This window comes from Pteronotus mesoamericanus, unplaced genomic scaffold (genome assembly GCF_021234165.1).
Source record: "Pteronotus mesoamericanus isolate MK-2021 breed Mesoamerican mustached bat unplaced genomic scaffold, CSHL_Meso_final contig_33, whole genome shotgun sequence".
Lineage (NCBI taxonomy): Eukaryota > Metazoa > Chordata > Mammalia > Chiroptera > Mormoopidae > Pteronotus > Pteronotus mesoamericanus.
The window spans coordinates 10,469,083-10,487,458 of NW_026555135.1; the positions used below are offsets into that span (position 1 = coordinate 10,469,083).

At 37.1% G+C, this 18,376-nt stretch overlaps 1 protein-coding gene across 7 annotated transcripts in view; it reads right to left on the minus strand.

Annotated features, from left to right (window-relative positions):
- DLG2 (discs large MAGUK scaffold protein 2) overlaps positions 1-18,376 on the minus strand; it is an 839,012-nt gene that overhangs the window by 413,766 nt on the left and 406,870 nt on the right. For 4 of the 7 annotated variants that reach the window (XM_054576362.1, XM_054576357.1, XM_054576356.1 and 1 more), the window contains exon 9: positions 17,129-17,284. The exons of the other annotated variants lie outside the window; for them this stretch is intronic. In XM_054576362.1, the coding sequence (XP_054432337.1) occupies positions 17,129-17,284 (156 nt within the window). The remainder of the gene's footprint in view (positions 1-17,128; positions 17,285-18,376) is intronic. 7 annotated transcript variants of the gene reach the window in all.

Sequence of the window (18,376 nt, forward strand, 5' to 3'; positions counted from 1 at the left end):
TGACTCTGGAGTCCATGAAAGATCTGGTGCAGATATTGAGATGGGAGACATAGCACATAGTTGGGAGTCAAATCTGTGGATGTGGATGTATTCTACTAAGGAGAGTATGCAGAGTAAAAGAGAAGATATCTCTCAGTGAATAGGACAAATAAAGGATGAGAAGAGGAAATGTCTATGGAGATGGAGAAGAGAGAATGGGGGTGCAAGGAGAGTCATGAGCCTGGAAGTGGGATTGTAGTTAAAAAAAAAAAAAGAGAGGTTTCAGAAAGGAGTAAGCAACAGAGGCAAGTGCAGACAAATTTAACATTTAATAAGGACTAAGAAGTCTCCACTGGATTTAGAAACAACGACTCTTGGTGACCTAGGCTGAAAACAATTTCGATGGAGGGATGGGGGCAGAACCTGGGCTGCAGTGCTCTGAAGAGTGAATGGGGCAAAAGGAAGGGAAAGAGTGTAAACAATTCTAGCTGGGTAGGAGAGCTTTAAAGATTAATTTTATATAATGGGATGATGGTTGCAGTATAGTAAAAGCAAGTGAAACTGGCTTCAAATTTCAGCTCTGCCAGCTCTTAGTTTCCTCAGTTAGAGTAGGGATAAAAATACCTATTTTTAGATTTATTATGAGGATTAGTACTATGTTTGTAGAACACCTAACAAAAATTAGTGCTTAGTAAATGAGGGCTATAGCTATTAAAAATGTAAAAAGTCTGAAGACCTATAATTCCTCTAATTTACTATTTAAATAGTCTCTCATAGGGTAGAAAAATCATTTAAAGCTTTTAAGTGGGGTTTCTATTATTTTCATCTGAATATTTAATGTCATAAGGACATAATATTAGTTTCATTGTTGCTATATGAATTATTTAACTTTTAAGTGGGAATCTTTAATAGCATTATTGAGATATAATTCACATACTATGAATTAACCTATTTTTTAAAGTGCATTGTTCAGTGGGTTTCAGTACATTAATGAACTTGTGCAACCATCATTACAATCTAATTTTAAAACATTTTCATAACCCCCAAAAGAATCCCATATCCATTAACATCACTCTCAATTTCTGCCACCTCCCTATCCAGCCCTAGGCAGTCACTAATCTGCTTTCTGACTCCATAGATTTGTCTATTGTGGACACATGATATATGTGAAATCATAGAAATAAGTGGCATTTTATGATTGCTTTCGTCACTTAGCATGTTTTATAGGTTCATACATATTTTAGCATGTATTAGTAGTACTTCATTCCTCTTTTTGGTTGAAAAATATTATTTTGTATGGATATATCACATATTATTTATCCATTCATCAGTTGATGGGAATTTGGATTGTTTTCATCTTTTGGCTATCATGAAAAATGCTATGAATATTTGTATACAAGTTTTACGTGAACACGTTATTTCTCTTGAAGGTATGCTTGACAGTGGAATGGCTGACTCTAAATGGAGGATTCTTAAATTAATTATTACTAACAATTAAAACAGTTTAAAATTGTAGAAAGTAAAAGATAATTTCTTTCCCCCTTCCAATCTTATACCCCTGAGTTAAATAAACACTGTTATCCTGAGGTAATAGTTCTGTTTCCTTCCAGGCTTGGTCTATGATATGTGAATTTTCTTAGCATAAAACATTCTAGGAGATTGTGCTGAGTTAAAATTATAAGCTGGCATAGGAAAAAAATAACGGGTACCTGGCATCTCTGACCCAAGTCCTATATCTACCACTACTTGTGTGACTGTGTGATCTTGAATAATTCTCTTAATTTTGCTAGACTTACTTTCTCAATTTTTACAAATGTCTTTGGATGTAATCTCTAATTCTTTCTGATCAAGCATTCTATGATATAATGATACTTAGGGCCCTGAGGAGGTACAATTTGCTTTAGGTTTAGGTGCAATACACGTTTCCTTCCCTTTTTCTTCTTTATAGTTCGTGGCAAGAATATTAGAGAAAGGGGATGGCAAGTACCCTCATCTTACCGAACAGTGGCATTTACTTAGCATGATAAGCAAACTTTTAGAGTGCCTGGTGCTTTAACTTAAGTCCTTTTGCATGTCCTAACTTATTTATTTTCAATCTTATATTTGTTGAATTGATTTTTGCAGTATTACTATCCACAGGGTTAGAGTTGCTGAGGAGTTTGCTTGCTATGGACCTTGGTCCCACCTTTCAAAGAATAGCAGCGCACAATCAAATGACCCAACCCCTCCAAGACATGTTTGAGGAATCCACATATCATGTGTCTTTACCAGAACATTTGGTATTGGTACATGTTGAGTACAAATGAAACAGAATTAAACAAAAAGTGACCACCTGTTACAATGCACATTAGGTAGGATGAAGAAAATCTGTTTCTGTGTCCTAACTTAGAAGTCCCAGGGAAAAGTGTACAAATCACCTTTTCCTAAGAGGATGAGGTTGAATTTTGACCCAGAGAGAAGGGTTCCTCTCCAGTTACCAACTTGTCCAGGCATTGCCTTTAGCTTGGAAAAGGGCTTCCACTAAATGTAAACTCCTGTTTTGAGTCACTGTTAGGTGAATACCTACAACTTGTCATTCCATTGAGTGTCTTCTACTCTTGTACATGCTCATGTGTCAGATGGACAGAATACAGCATGGTCCTACCGATAAAGAAGTGACAGAGAAGGAGGGACAAAAAGGAGGAGCACAGAGGATTTTTAGAACAGTGAAATTGTTTTGTAGGATACCATAATGGTGAATTTATCTCATTCATTTGTCCAAATCCACAGAATGTACACCACCAAGAGTGAACACTAATGTACACTATGGACATTGGGTGATGATGATGTGTCAATGTAGGTTCATTTGCTGTCACAAGGTTACCACTCATAGTGGGGGGACAAGGGGTGTAGGAAATCTTTATACCTTCCATTTGGTTTTACTATGAAGCTAAAACTGCTCTGAGAAATAAAAGCTATTTTAAAAAAGAGATGAGACTTCTGGTCAAAATGGTAGATAAATACGGCTCACTTTTTTGTACAATCATGTCAAAAATTACAACTAGACTACAAAACAAATATCACCCAGAACTGTAAGAAAATCAAGCTGAATGGATGTCTGGCAAACAAGAAATTAAAGAAGCCACATTCATCCATTTGGGTAGGAGGGGCAGAGAGCAGAGATACATAGAAAGGCATGAAGAAGTGCAGAGATGCGGAGACATGGAACGGGCAGTCCCATACCCACAGGTGGTGGATAAAAAGCAGCGGGGGTACCTTGGGAGCGAGGGATCCCAGCCCCACACCAGACCACCCAGCCTAGGATTCCAGTGCCAGGAAGATAAGTCCCCATAACATCTGGCTGTAAAAGCTAGTGGGGGTGGGGTGGCAGAAGAAATTGCAGGATTCTCAGGAGCTTCCTCTTAAGAGGCCTGCATCAGACTTAGGACTTATGCAGAATCACTCTCTTTGGGCTTCAGCACCAGGCTAACAGAAGGAAGGCCATGAGTAGCATAGAAGGAGAAATTGAGTGCTGGGAGACAGCTTCCTCCCAGACAAAACTCTGGAGGCCAGACTGAGGCATTGTAGCCTCTATGAGCCCTCCCCCATATAAAGCCACAGAGTGGTAACATGGATTGCCCCACCCTGGCAATTACCTAAGTCTCTGCCCCCATCCAACTTACCGGTGTGCTTTTCTACGATGTGCCATGTTACTAAGACAGGGAGTTAAAGCAGCTCTACCTAAAACACGGAAACAAACACAGGGAGGCTGACAAAATAAAGAGACAAAGAAATATGGCCCAAATGAAAGAACAGAACAAAACTACAGAAAAAAAAAAAACAAACCCCTAAATGAAATGGATATAAGCAATTATCATATGCAGAGTTCAAAACACTGGTTATCAGGATGCTCAAGGAACTCATTGGGTACTTTAACAACATAAAAAAGACCCAAGCAAAAATGAAGGTTACACTGAGAAATAAAGAAGAATTTATAGGGAACCAACAGTGGAGTGGAAGAAGTCAAGAATCAAGTCAATGATTTGGAATATAAGGAAGAAAAAATAACCAATCAGAACAGCAAGGAGAAAAAAGAATTTAAAAAATATGAGGGTATACTAAGGAGCTTCTAGGACATCTTCAAACATACCAGCCTCTGAATCAGAGGGGTGTCAGAAGGAGAAGAGAAAGAGCAGGAAATTGAAAATTTACTTGAAAAAATAATGAAAGAAACTTCCTTAATTTGGTGAAGGAAATAGATATACAAGTCCAGGAAGCACAGAGAACCCCAAAGAAGTTAGACCCAAAGAGGAACACACCAAGACACATCATAATGAAAGTGCCAAAGCTCAAAGATAAAGAGACAATCTTAAAAGCTGCAAGAGAAAAGCTGCAAGAGAGTTACCTACAAAGGAGTTCCCATAAGACTGACAGCTGATTTCTCAAAAGAAACTTTGCAGGCTATAAGGGATTGGCAAGAAGTATTCAAAGTGATGAAAAGCAAGGACCTTCAACCTGGATTACTCTATCCAGCAAAGCTATCATTTAGAATCAAAGGGCTGATAAAGTGCTTCCCAGACAAGGGAAAGCTGGAGTTCATCATCACCAAGCTATTATTATATGAAATATTAAAGGGACTTATTTAAGAAAAAGATCAAAATTATGAACATTAAAATGACAATAAATTCACAACTATCAACAATTGAATCTAAAAAAAAGAAACTAAGCAAACAAGCAGAACAGAAACAGAATCATAGATATGGAGATCATTGGAGGGTTATCAGTTGGGAGGGAGAAGGGTAGAATGGGGAAAATATGCAGGGATTAAGAAGTACAAATTGTTAGGTACAGAATAGATGGGGATGTTAAGAACATTATAGGAAAATATTATAATAAAATGGCAAAGAGAAAAAAAAAGGCCATCCGTTTGTAAGATCCATAATATTAGCACTGATTTTTAAGTATAATACCTGAAGATGGAGAAAAAAGTACATATATATTAATTATAATAAAATAGTATGAAAATGTATACTAACAATTTTTAAGTTATCTTATTTCCTGAAAAATAAATGTTCAATAATGACTCAAAGTGTAATAGCTAGATGAGTAGTATAATTAAAATGATTTGATTTAATATTAAAAATATATCTATCAATAAAATAAAGAAGTACAAATTGATAGGTACAGAATAGACAGGGGGATGTTAAGAACATTATAGGAAATGGAGTAGCCAGAGAACTTATATGCATGACCCATGGATATGAATTAAGGGCAGGATTGTTGGAGGGAATGGGGGTACCAGCTGGAGGGGGACATAGAGGGTAAAATTGGGACAACTGTGATAGCATAATCAATAAAAGATACAAAGAAAGGTGACAGATATTCTGTTTTCATGTCACACAGAGTTATTAGTAGAAAAAAGTTTTCAAATTGTTCTTGAGGTTCATTATTCCTCTGGGCATTATGGGATGGAAGTGCATGAAGAAGGATTAAAGATCGTTTGCAAGCTGCCTTAGTAGACTTTGCAAGAAGACAGAAAGGGTTGGAAGACGGATGGAGAGGTCTCATTGAGGAATATAACAAAGACGTGGGATTCATTAAGAGGTCTTTTAGAGAGAAACAGCCAGTAATATATGCTTAGATGAAGCCATGATTTATAGGAGGTTTTTGACCAGAGATTTATAAGAACCCTTGACCAATTGGATGCCAGCAGCTGCATGAAGCATCTTTGGCCAAGGCATATACCAGCCTCTGCTATGATTTCCCACAGTCATTCTTCCCATCCCTCCTATCGTAATTTTTAAAATTTTGGGGTTTAAAAAAGGTAGATCACAATTGAACCTAAAAATGAAAACAAAAACCAAGAAAACAACTAGAACAGGAACAGAATCATAGAAATGGAGATCACATGGAGAGGCATCAGCAGGGAGGGGGAGAATAGGGGGAAAAAAGTACAGGGAATAAGAAACATAAATGGTAGGCACAAAATAGACTGGGGGAGGTGAAAAATAGTATAGGAAATGGAGAAACCAAGGAACTTATATGTAAGACCCATGGACATGAACTAAGGGGGAGAGAATGCTGGAGGGTGGGGAGATGCAGGGCAAAGGGGGATAAACGGCAGAAAAAACTGGGACAACTGTAATAGCATAATCAATAAAATATACTTAAAAAATAAAATAAAATAAAAAAGTAGATTATCTTCTGAGAAAGGCTTTGATACTCCAGAAACTAAATATCAATGCTGCTCAATGAAGAAAAGTTTACCTGCCTTTCTGTTTCTCTGCTAGAGAAAGAGTCTGAATTAAAGGCTGATTTTATGGGTCACAAGAACCCCAGAGGAAAAGTCTCCAATATGAGAATCAGAGCAGGGAATCTGTCAGAGACAGGAACAGAGCTTCTATGGAAGATAAGAGGAGAAACAGGGAAGGTAACAGCCCTTGCCTGAGGAAAAAGCCCTTGGCTGACCACAGGTCACACAGAGTTCCTGTCAATAGGATCTCAGTGAGTAGCAGGAGACTTTCAATTAAGGGGTAGCAGTCTAGGGTAGAAATGAAAGCCTTCTCATCTTGCCTTTGCCAGACATTGCCCAACTCCCAGAATTCCGATCTAAACATGGAGCAGCGGTATGGAAGACAGTGGAAAATGAGGACATGTACTTATGAAATACCATTCTAAGGAGTTGGAAAAGTGACAAAAGCTAGAAGACTACGTAGTTTGTTGTAAGTGAAGAGATTCCTATGGGGAAACAATAGGAAGAGGTTGTAGCTTAAGAAATGCAAATGTTTGTCCAGGATAATCCACGAGTCACTAAGAGACCCTGCAAAGAAGAGAGACTAAGAATCGCAGAAATTATATTGGTGGAAATCTGGTCAGAGACATTCCCCCATCCTTTTTTTTTTTTTTAAACTCATAGCCCCTTTCCTCATGTGCAATGTGTAGCTAAGGCCTACCTATAAGGAACACAGCCTGCAATGATGGTAAGGCAGTAGGAACTTATCATGTGAGAATGGGGAGAGCTAAAAGGAAATTTGGGCTGTCACTTGACCTTTAGATTTCACACGAAGGTCGGAATGCTTAGAAACTGATGACTACAAACCTATAATTGTCCTATCCAGGAGAAATCAGGATAGATCCAAAATAAATAAGGTAAGTCAAGTTCACATATATTTGAAAGCTATCCATAGTAAATTTCTAAACATTTTTTATATTACCAATAGCTCACACACTCACACACACATGCACAAAGTCTCCTCTGGGTTGAGTGGTCCCTAAATCTCCTGAGAATAGGGTTTAATTATGTCTGGAATGTGTATCCCCAGAAGTATCAACCATATCATAGGCATTTAATACATATTTGTGATCTGAGTGACAGTTTTCTCATCTGGAACATATAAAGATTGGATTAAATTGTTTCTAGAAAATCTCCCATCTATGAACTTGCATTAGCTTCTAGTTAATTTTAAACCTGTAAGTTTGATAGAATGATGTCCTTATAATTATGCCAGAGGCATAAGAAAGGAAGCAGAACATCAGAATGAATTTGAGAGGGTTGAAAATAACAAAGAGAAATATGGTTCTCATTTCTTACTTCCACCCCCATTATCAGTCTGGCCAATCTACTCCGTTAGGCAGGTTGAGCTGGGGCTGAAATCCAGTCAACCGTTTGCATATTACATTTGGGTCCTGGGACATGGCAAAGCAGTTCAGTAGGGGAGTCTTTTTAAGAAACATTGGACAAAAGGCTCTGGCTGCGTTAGGTAGGCCCAGTATACCCTCTCCTCCTTTTGAAGAAAACCATAAAACTCCTCTTTATCCTCTAATGTATTTATTTTCTCCAGAAGAGAGTGATCTTAGGTTAGTATTCAATTTGGAACACACAGCCCTGCTGACTTTAGAAACCCTGTTCAAGGGATCCTTTCAATTTTTTATGAGATTAAGGTCTACAGAAATGAATTAAAGTGTTGAAATGGGAGATTTATTTTCTCTGCTCTGAGAAGTAAATTTCGATCCCTTAATCAAAATAAACTTTTACATTTTAAAATACAAGTAGCCTTGCATATAAATATAAGTAGCCTTGCACAGCCCTTCCTCCCACACTGCCAACCCAAAGATTCACCTCTCTTTACAATTTGTTGGGCTCACTATCAGGCTACATATGAAACAGGCTTTTATAATAGTCTTTAATGAAAAGTCATTCCCACTTCAGCCTGAAGTCTCTATTTAGGGGGTCATAATATTTCATTTAATACACACACAAGTGATAGCTAACATTAATGGGGAACTTCATATTTATCAGGCATGACTCTTAGCACTTTATATATTACCTTATTAAATCCTAGAGCAACCCCATGCGGTGAATACTACAATTACTACTATATTGGATGAAGATACAGAAGCTCAGACTACTTGTTATTTGCACATGTTTACACAACTAGGAAGTTGGAGAGGCAGGATTCTAACACTGATTCTAGAGTCTAGGTTCTTAATCATATACTCATTATCGATTTATCTGTCTTTCTAGCTATTAAAATTTGACTATGGTTAAATAAGTGTACTTTTTTTCTCAAGTAGAATTTAATACTTGAGGAGTGTTATATGTAACAAGAATAACATTTATTAAATATTTATTGAGCATATTTTAAAAGCACAGATTCTGGGGCCAGCCTACTTAGATTCAAATCCTGTCTGTGTGACCAACCTCTCCAGACCTCAATAACTTCACTTGCAAAATGGGGATAATAATAACAAACATCTTCCTGGATTGTTTTGAAGATTAAGGAGCTAATTTATGTAAAGTGCAGTCTTGCAGCTAATGAGATTATATAAATGATAGTGATTGTTTTCTTCTTCTAGCATCATCATCATCATCATCTTCATCCTCCTCCTCCGCCTCATCATCACTATTACTATTAGTAATACATGCCAGGAACAATTTTTTTTTTTTTTGCACACAGACTACAGCAGTAAATAAGACAAACATCTTGCTCTCATAAAATCAGTATTCTAAGTATAAGTCCTAATGTACTCAATTTCAACTGGCTCACTCCACTGTTTCATTTGTTGCATGTGTTTTCTATAAAATTTGGAATAATCGTACCTACCCCATAGGCTATTGTGAGGATAAAATGAGTTAGTACATATAGTACATATAAAAGTTTGGAACAGTGCTAAGCACATAAAAGCACTCAGCACATGTTAGTGGTTTTAATTAGTATCTATGTTGTAGGTGTTATGGTCTAATGTACTATGTTGATTCCTTCTGAGTTCCTGTAATTTGTTGCTATAGTGATTTTGCCTAGCATTTCTCACAGCTACTTTGCCTCCTCAGAGGATTGCTTTTGAAATTATGCTTATTCTTCAATTTCTTATTGTTACCCACTAACATAATGGTTACTGAATTAAATGTAAAAATTGCTCCCAAAACAGATCAAAGATATACTAAAATCAAAGGAAAATGTTCTTAACATCTCAGATAGATGAATGTAATTTGGCTCTTTTTTTAAAAATAAAAAAGCAAATCAATTAAATCTAGTTTGTTTCATCACAGAGTTTTATTTGAATATCACAGAACAGGGATTTTGGAATAAGATTATCCTGGGATCATTTCTTAGGTTTTCTGAGTCTCCCACACTCGACCTGCCTACCAGGGGTGTTGTGAAGAGTAAAGGGGGGCTTTTGGAAGAGCTTGAGTTCCCTTTCTTCTTTCCTTCTTTACACTATACAGTGTAATTTTAAATGTGCTTTTAAAAAGATCTTGAATTCTTAACATTTCTACTCTATTTGAAAAAAATAATAAAAATGAAGGGCAACAATAAATAGAGTGTTTTAAAAAAGGTATCTACATACAGCAGGCATTCCTTTCCAACCTGGGGTCTTCCTTCCCGTGTGAACCCTTGGGTGTATCGCAGCGCTGAGGGAAGAGGCTATGCACTGGAATATGGCAAGAACAGCCACTGGGGCTTTGTGGGAATCAATTAATCTCTCATTTTCCTTCATTTGAATTGGGCTTAGTGATCACCTACTTCAAAAAGGCAGTGAAGGCCTTTGAAGAAGAAACTGCTGCAAAACTTGGGAAGGGGCTGTGCCTTCTGAACCATGCCCAGAGGTTTTCCTCCTCTGGTTTTAATTAACAGTGAAATTAAGAATTCTCTAAGACTGTATCAGCCTTTTAAAGTCTTAAGAAGGTCAACGATTTGTTAAGCACCATTCTCTTCTTCATGGTGCTATTGCCCACGTGAAATCTTGTGAGCGGGGCTCAAGTTCTCTTTCAGGTGCACAGATTTCCGGCAGGCAGCGTGGCTGTGAGAAGTGGGGGCTGCGCGAGGAGCTGCACTGTGTGTGAGAGGGAGGGGTTAAGGCTCGTGAGAGCACGAGCAGGTGTGGCAATGCCCTGGTTATGGTCCTGGCCCTTCACCTGCTAGATCAAAGGACATACTTGGCAAAGGTGTTGGGGTTATTAGAGACCATGTCAAATGCCTGGCTCAGTGAGCCACAGAGTAGCTGTTATTTTGTCTACATTCCTAAAAAGTTACATGTAGGATAGAAATTCTGCCACATGAATAAATAAGAAAGAAGATTGTCTCAGGGAAGTATGAAGTCTACAGTTTTAGAAACTTGTTACATCTTACAGGGAGCCTATAAGTGTATTAATAAAAAGGAAATATATGACTTTGCCTATGGTAACAAGGATTGCTGCTAAAAAGAGAAGGTATTAGCATCAACAGCTTTCTTGTGGTCTCAGGGGATTTACCTTAATGCTGATAATTATTTTTCACCTGATTTGTGATAACACTAAAATAAATATACATGAACTCAAGTATTTACAATAAAAATAAGCATATGGAAATAATCAATAATAACTAATGTGGAGAGTGAATAGATGAAAATTCATTTGGTCTACATCCTTTGATCTTCCCAACAGCCCTATGAGGAAAACAGCACAGATATGATTATTTCCCCCCATTTCTGATGTGCGAATTGAGGCTCTGAGGGAGATGAAGTGCATAGCCAAATGCATGGGATTCTTATAGCTGAAGAAAAGCCTCAAATCTAGACAGTCTGGGCAAATCTAGATAATCCCTGGTTTCCTCTTGACATCAGATTGCCATCATCTCAAACAAGAGACTTTCTAATGTACTTTGTCTCCATTCCTTCTATTGAGTTTCTTTCTACAGAGTTTTATGTTTAAATACATTTACTGTGACAAGACTACTCACTGTCTCTGAAAGGAGGTCATACAATCATGGTCTAGTGAACACTCCAAGCCAGAAAATGCTTCCCTGTGAAAAAGACAATCACTAAGTACCACCCATTGTATTTGATAAATAATTCTGTATCCATTTATAACACTATCTCTACAGCTTCAGTTCAGCTCTTCATCACTTCCACTCTAGAGGATCTACTAACTAGTCTCCCTGCCTTTAAACTCTCTCTACACAGCTGACAGGGTGATCTTAAATGCACACATCAAATTACACTTTTGCTCAGCTTTAAAATTCTTGAACAGCTTCTCACCACTTACAGGAGAAAGTCCCAAATCCTCAGCTTGGCACATAAGGCCTCTATGATCTGCCGCTGCCCGTGTCTCCAACTTTATCACCCACTCAATAGCCTTTAGCCACAGAAAACCGCTGGAAGCCTCACGGCGCCCCGGGCTTTCACGCCGGGCTTTACACACAGGCTTCACTCTGTGCCATTCTTTTTACCTGGAATACATTTCTTCCCCCAACTGACTGAGGAGCTCAAGGTCTTTCTGAAAACTTTAAGAAAAACAGAGACAGAGTTACGTGATTCCTCCCCTGCTTACCACTAGAGACTCACATGTACTTCTGTTACAGCATTAGTATATCTAGAAATTATATTTGATTTTGGATATACAGACTTAGGAACAGTTAAAACATTAAAGGCCCAGATAAATTTTCTATTATTTTTGCAAGGATTCAAGGCTTGCCACACACAGATAGGCCACCATGACATGTGGCTGAGGTCTCGTGGAATCAAGATTTTGCTTTATGTCCCCAAACTGGGAATGACTTGAGGCTGCCAACTTTGTGATTTCTACAATGGGAGTGAATGATACCTGGATTCAGAGCTTTGTAGCTATACTAGCAGAGGGGCCTATGGAAAGATAAGGGTAAACTTCCCATAAATGACCTTTTTTATAAATGATTAGGAATTGATGAAACAAGATGTGAGAGGGGAACATTCCTGTGTGTATGTTCATACCTCTGCAGAAGAGACAGTCTAAGGCTGTGCTTACTTCCATCACAACCTCTTACGATAGTTTGATTTTAGTTACCTAGGTGTTGGGTACACTGGAGAAACTGACGGCTTTGGCAGCTGTATTATCAATCACAACACAGTAATGAATGCTTTGAACTCTTTAAAGGGAAGGACCATGACTTATTCACCGCTGAATCCCTAGGGCCCAGGATAAAGCCTGGTACCTAGTTGAAGTCTCATGAATATATATTCTTCAATGCGTGAGGCTATTTTATGATTATAAATGACTCAGAGTCCATTTCTGTTCCAAAATCTGCCAACATATTTTAATTCACCTTCATCTGGTTTATCTCGCCTCTGATTATCAACTACAAAATGATAATCATTAGGACCAGCTATGTAAAAGAATGAATAAAAATATGCCATACCTGTTGAAAAAAAGACCACAATATTATTAATATTTTTCCTTCCCTAGGAATATCAAAAGCTGAGTAATTTACCATTCTTCCCACATAAAAAACCAATTAGAATATCTAAAACTACTCTAAAAAACAAACAAAACATACTAGATAAGCAAGAGCTCCACAGCAATTTCATTTGTTTTCCACAGAGCTCCAAATGTTAGTTTGATTCCAGGCTCTGCCCATTACTTGTTTTTTGCAACAACTGAAAAGTCAATTATTCTAAATATAATCTGCAGCCTTAGGAGCTGGCACTTTGCCAGGTACTTTGACTGCTTTCCTAAGGAAAACTTACAATTTCTCTGTTTTCCTTTAGTTGCTGTTGCAGAAGTGAATTGTGTATACAATTAATTCATCCCTGGATCTTTGCTATCAACTCAAAAAGATGAGAATTGCGGTATTCCCATCGAAATGCAGAGAATACAGATGGTTGACTTTCCCCGCTTCCGTTGGCTGGTCTGCCTTCTTCTGAATGTTGATTAGGGGCTGAGCTGGTACAAGAGTGGTTTAACCACATGTTAACTTCCACAGAGGTAGCTCAGATCCTAATCTGAGACAGTACTTGTTGTATGAATATGTGCATGTTTCTGAAATTAGCTTAGGAAATTCTCAAATGCCATATATTGCAACTTAAAGATTACGCATTTTTAAAACATTATTTTGGTTGGTTTTTTCATACATCCTTGTAAAAATTGCCTTAATATAGCTCCTTGCATTTTGTCAGAGCTTGATAAATTTTGGTTGAATGAATAGTTGCATTCATATAATATCCTTTTCAGGGAAGACTGTTCCCAGATACTTTTACTTTACCAAGAGTAGAGGTAAGACATGGGTCCATGAAGCAATTGGGTTCCTCAGCATTACTGGAATTGGATAAGGCCTTGTTTATCTAATTCTAAGTTCTCACCCACCTCTGAGATTCTATAAGTTATTTAAGGTAACAGTGGAAAAAGCAAGTTATGGTGTCATAATTAGAACTAGAATCCTTGAAATTTTAATTAAAATTAAAATTAATTAAAATTAAAAATATTGGCCACATTTCAAGACACACCTGATTCAGAAATATTTTTCCATTGGAGAGGAACTAAATAGTCTCTGAAAGGAATTCCTCAATCTTCATCAAGAACTGACAGTTACCTTATAAATCTATAATGTGGACACTGAGCATCGAGATCGTTTAAGGTGAAAGTGCAGTATACAAAGTGAGCTCTGGTGTATTGTTATTTGTGTCCATGCTTGGATTCATTCACTCATGGAGTTGTTTAATGTACTTACAAAGAGCTGAGTAAAGCAGAGCTTGAGCCATGACCTGTTCCTGGAACAGGTATCTGTGTGCTTGTTTGCCTGATGATTTTATTTCCATGTTTATTTAGTCACTCAATAATTCTGAGTCCCTGCTGTGCCAGGCACTATGATAAGTGTTAAGGATATAACAATGCACAAATGAGACACAATCCCACTCATTGAGTTTACAGCATAGAGTGTGAGACATGCATTTTGTTTAAAAATCACATAAATAAATGTATAATAATAAATTGCTTTAGCTTTATGGGAAAAAAATAGAGAATACAATAGGGAACCAAATTTTCTCTTTCAGGAAGCTTCTCCAAGGAAGTGAAATTTAAGCTTAGATCTAAGATGACCAGAAGTTAAGCAGGCAAAGTGTAAGAAGAGCTTTTTCCAGTTTGAGGAAAGAGCAAATGTTAAGCGCTTGAGACAGGAAGTGATTTAGTGCATTTTGTGAATGTAAATAATGTGGTCAGCAAAGGGAAAATGTTTAAGAGGCAGGCGGGGGTGAGGTCATGCATAGCTTGGATGCTATGTTATTGCCTTTGCATTTTATGCTAATGCAAAAGGAGAGAAATAGATCTGATCTGTACTTTTACAGATCACTTTGGCTGCACTGAGAATAAACCAGGAGGACAATAATGGAAGTGGTGAGGCCTGTTAGGAGGTTATCATAGCTGGGAGATTATGGAGGCTTGGATTAAAGTAGAAATAGAAATGGAGAAGAACAAATAGATTTGAGGTACATTTTGGAGGGAGAATCAGTAGGGCTTGAAGATAAATTGAATGATGGATGTGGGAGAACAAGGTGTTAAATATAATTCTCAAGGTTTTGGCTTGGACACTGAAGTAAGTATATATGCCATTTACTGAGTTGGGGAAGCTCAAAAGGGAAGTAAAGTGGGGTAAAATCAAGAATTTCAGTATTAGTGTACTGGTGACAGTCAATTAAAGTGTGTGTGTGTGTGTGTGTGTGTGTGTGTGTGTGTGTGTGTGACATTTTTTCTACAAGTGAAGAATAAAATATGAAAAGAGAAAAGAAAAAGGTGGGGGGGGGGGGCTCAGGGAAGGAGACAATTAAATAAATAGAAAATAAAATTTCCAAAGGGGTGATGGAGGGTGCGGTTGGAGACTGATGCATATCAGGACTGCTGAGGGTGTGTAATTTGAAAAAGACATATTCAAAATTATACTGTAATTTTTTAATTTGGGAAAAATAAAAAAAATAACCCTATGTTCTTCAGAATACAGATTATAGAAAAGAAACTAGAAAGAATCATATCTGGTGGGTTCACACAAAAGGTAGATTATCATCTGCTCATTGGTTTTGGTGAGTTTTATGGAAGGAAGCCTCAAAACCCCCAGTGAAATGCAAGAAATGTAAATTTTATGTTCATCAAAAAAGAGCATAGGTTTTAAAAAAAGATTCATTGACATTGCGCCAGAAGAAGGGAGATGAGAAGGCAGAATAAAAATAGAGAAAGGAGAGAAAAAGAGAAATGAGTGGAGAATTTTTCCAGCAAGCAAAGGCATCTCTGCCATCATGCCTGTGCCGATGCAGGTGCTAATGGTCCCCTGGGTTTGAATCCCAGCCCTGCCACTTATTAGTGGATGACCTTGGCCATGTCAGGTAACTTCTCAAGCCTCAATCTTCTTATTTTTAAAACACTGATAATGATAGCATTTACCTAATACGGTGATAGGGTTAAAAGAAATAACTCATAAGAAGGGCTTAACAAAATGCCTGGCACAAGGGAAGAGCTCAATAAATGTTAGCTGCCTTTACCTAGCTTCTATAGATGCATAATTACTAGAAAGTGGTTGTAGGTGTGTGTAACTTCTCACTTCCCCATAGCTATGGTGATGTTGCTGCCTTAGGTTCAAAACTGTATAATTTGCTGTATCAAAAATTAGTTTTTATGATTTGTTAAAAATATAGGAGGATATAATTAATATTTATAAAGCATTTAAAAATATTATTAGGATTTAACTGTTGCAAATCAGTGAATATGCTCCATCTGATTACATAGCCAAAAATATGTCTTCTCATTTATTTCTAGAAATGTTAGATCTAATTTAAAACTTGCTATTTAACTCCCTAGGGAGATCAGTAATTGACTTCTAATTTTATTCTCTGAAAATACCAAAAAAATAGAGATAATAATTTGAGAAGCTCTTGATATCTTTATTTTCACTTTGAATCATCATAAAATCTTTCTTCTTAGCCCTAACAATATTATGAAGATATATAAAAATATTCTATCTGCAAACATAACTGTAAACAAATATATGTAAGCATCCCATTATATCTAGGAACATCACAACTGAGATCTCTCAGTTTAAACTGACTCTCTTCTCTCTCTGACTTTCTTTACTATGTAAAAATGGAGTTTTATTATTTATCATACATATACTTTAGAATATTAATGCAAAATTATGTCCAATATTTAGATTTAGAACAATTTATTTACAAAATTGTGGAAAGGCTCAAAACATTCTAAGGTCAAATCTAGAATCCACACTTATTGGCAATATTATACTGAGAGCAATGCCTTAACTTCTTTAAACTTTTATATATATATGTGTGTATACATATAACTACATAAGAGAACACAGGTAATCACCTACTTGATAACATACTGTAAAGGTGAAGATTCTATTTTTTGTGGTTAGATAGAACTAGTTAATTATATAGTTTTAGACAAGTTGTTTAATACCCCAAGGAGTCAGTTAAATGATGAAACTAATTTAATCTTTTTAGTTAAAATATTAAACGGTGATAATAGTATCTACTTCTTAGGCTTTGTTACATGCCTAAGCATGGTGAGTGTTCATTAAGTATTATCAAAAATATACTCAATAAATGTTCTATTTTATTCTTCTGATTGAGGGAAATAGTGCTACTTGAATTTCAAAATAAATTCTTCTGGAAAAATATAATTAATACCTCATTGAACATGCATGGGAACCAAGAACATTGGAGCATGATATGACCATGTCTGAGTGCTCTGAGAACATACCAGGAAAAAAACAAGGGAATGTTCTTGATTTCGCCCATTGCACCAAGAGAGCAGGACATCTCTCCACCTTGAGGAAGGCACCAAGTGCAAGAGAAGTGAGCAGAGGCGGATTCTACCCATTCAATCATTGTGGAAGCACATGCAATTTGAGATGAAGTGAGGAAGCACATGCAGTACCTGGTCATCTCAGAGTCAGGGAGCAGGCCTAGGTGGTAGTGGGGGTAGGGAGCTGAGAGGAGGAAGCTTTTGTCACACTCAACAGGGGAATAGTGCCTGGGAGAAGCAGGCTTATCACACAGTTTGTTCACAGTGCTGTAAACAGGTTCCGGAGGCCTGGTGATACAAGAGGAAGAGAAAGAGATGCGTCGTTAGCACACACACTGAACAACGGTGAACCTAGTAGCATTTCACTGTATGCAAAGGTAAAAATCCAAAACAATGTTATGGGTTTCATTAGGCCGAAGTTAAGGGTCTTTTTAGGAAATGGAAATGGGATCTCTGGTTAGAAAGTAGAACTTGGGTTCACATTTGACATGATCAAAATTCATATGCCAGATACCTCTGTGGTGTCATAATCACCCTATAAATGCCATGCTCTTGTGGATAATTCAGTGTGAAATGCCACACCTTGGGTTCGATCCTCTGACATGGCTCCTTTTTAAACTTTAGTATCATCTTTTTTATTTTATAAAGAAAAGATTTGATTTTATTTTTGGAGAGAGGGGAAGGGAGGGAGAAAGAGAAGGAGAAAAACATTGATATGACAGAGAAACATTGACCTGCTGTCTCTTGTCTATGTCCCAACCCAGGACCAAAGCTGCAACCCAGAAATATGCTTTGACTGGGAATTGAACCAATAACCCTTCGCTTTGTGGGATGACTCCCAACCTACGGAGCCACACTGGTCAGTGCTAGTCTCATCTTAAATGTGAACTTCACAGAGACATTCATTCTCTGACCACTGTGGCCAAGATATCCTGCTATTTTTTTTATAGCACCTATTTCATTTCATAATATTTTTTCTCAGCATAAAATAAACTTTCTTTTTGTTTGTTTTGTTTAATTTATTATTGCCACTGTCACTACAACATATATTTTATGAGGACAGAGACTTCATTTTTTTTTTTTTTTTAGCCACTAAAATAGTGTCTGGGACATAGTACACATCCCCATAGATATTTATTGAGTGCCTTCATGAATAAACATATGAATACAACTTTTCACATATATAGCAATTTGGGGGGGGTTGTTGGCCTTATTTAGGAATGTAATATAGCTTATATAATCTGGGTTGTTCCTCTAAATATTTATTTATAGATTATCCTCCAACAACTGATTTCAGAGTTTTCTACAACTGGGATATTCACTTAGGTAAAATTTCTATTAAATGAATTAATCTAGAGATATTGAAACATGATCTAAAGT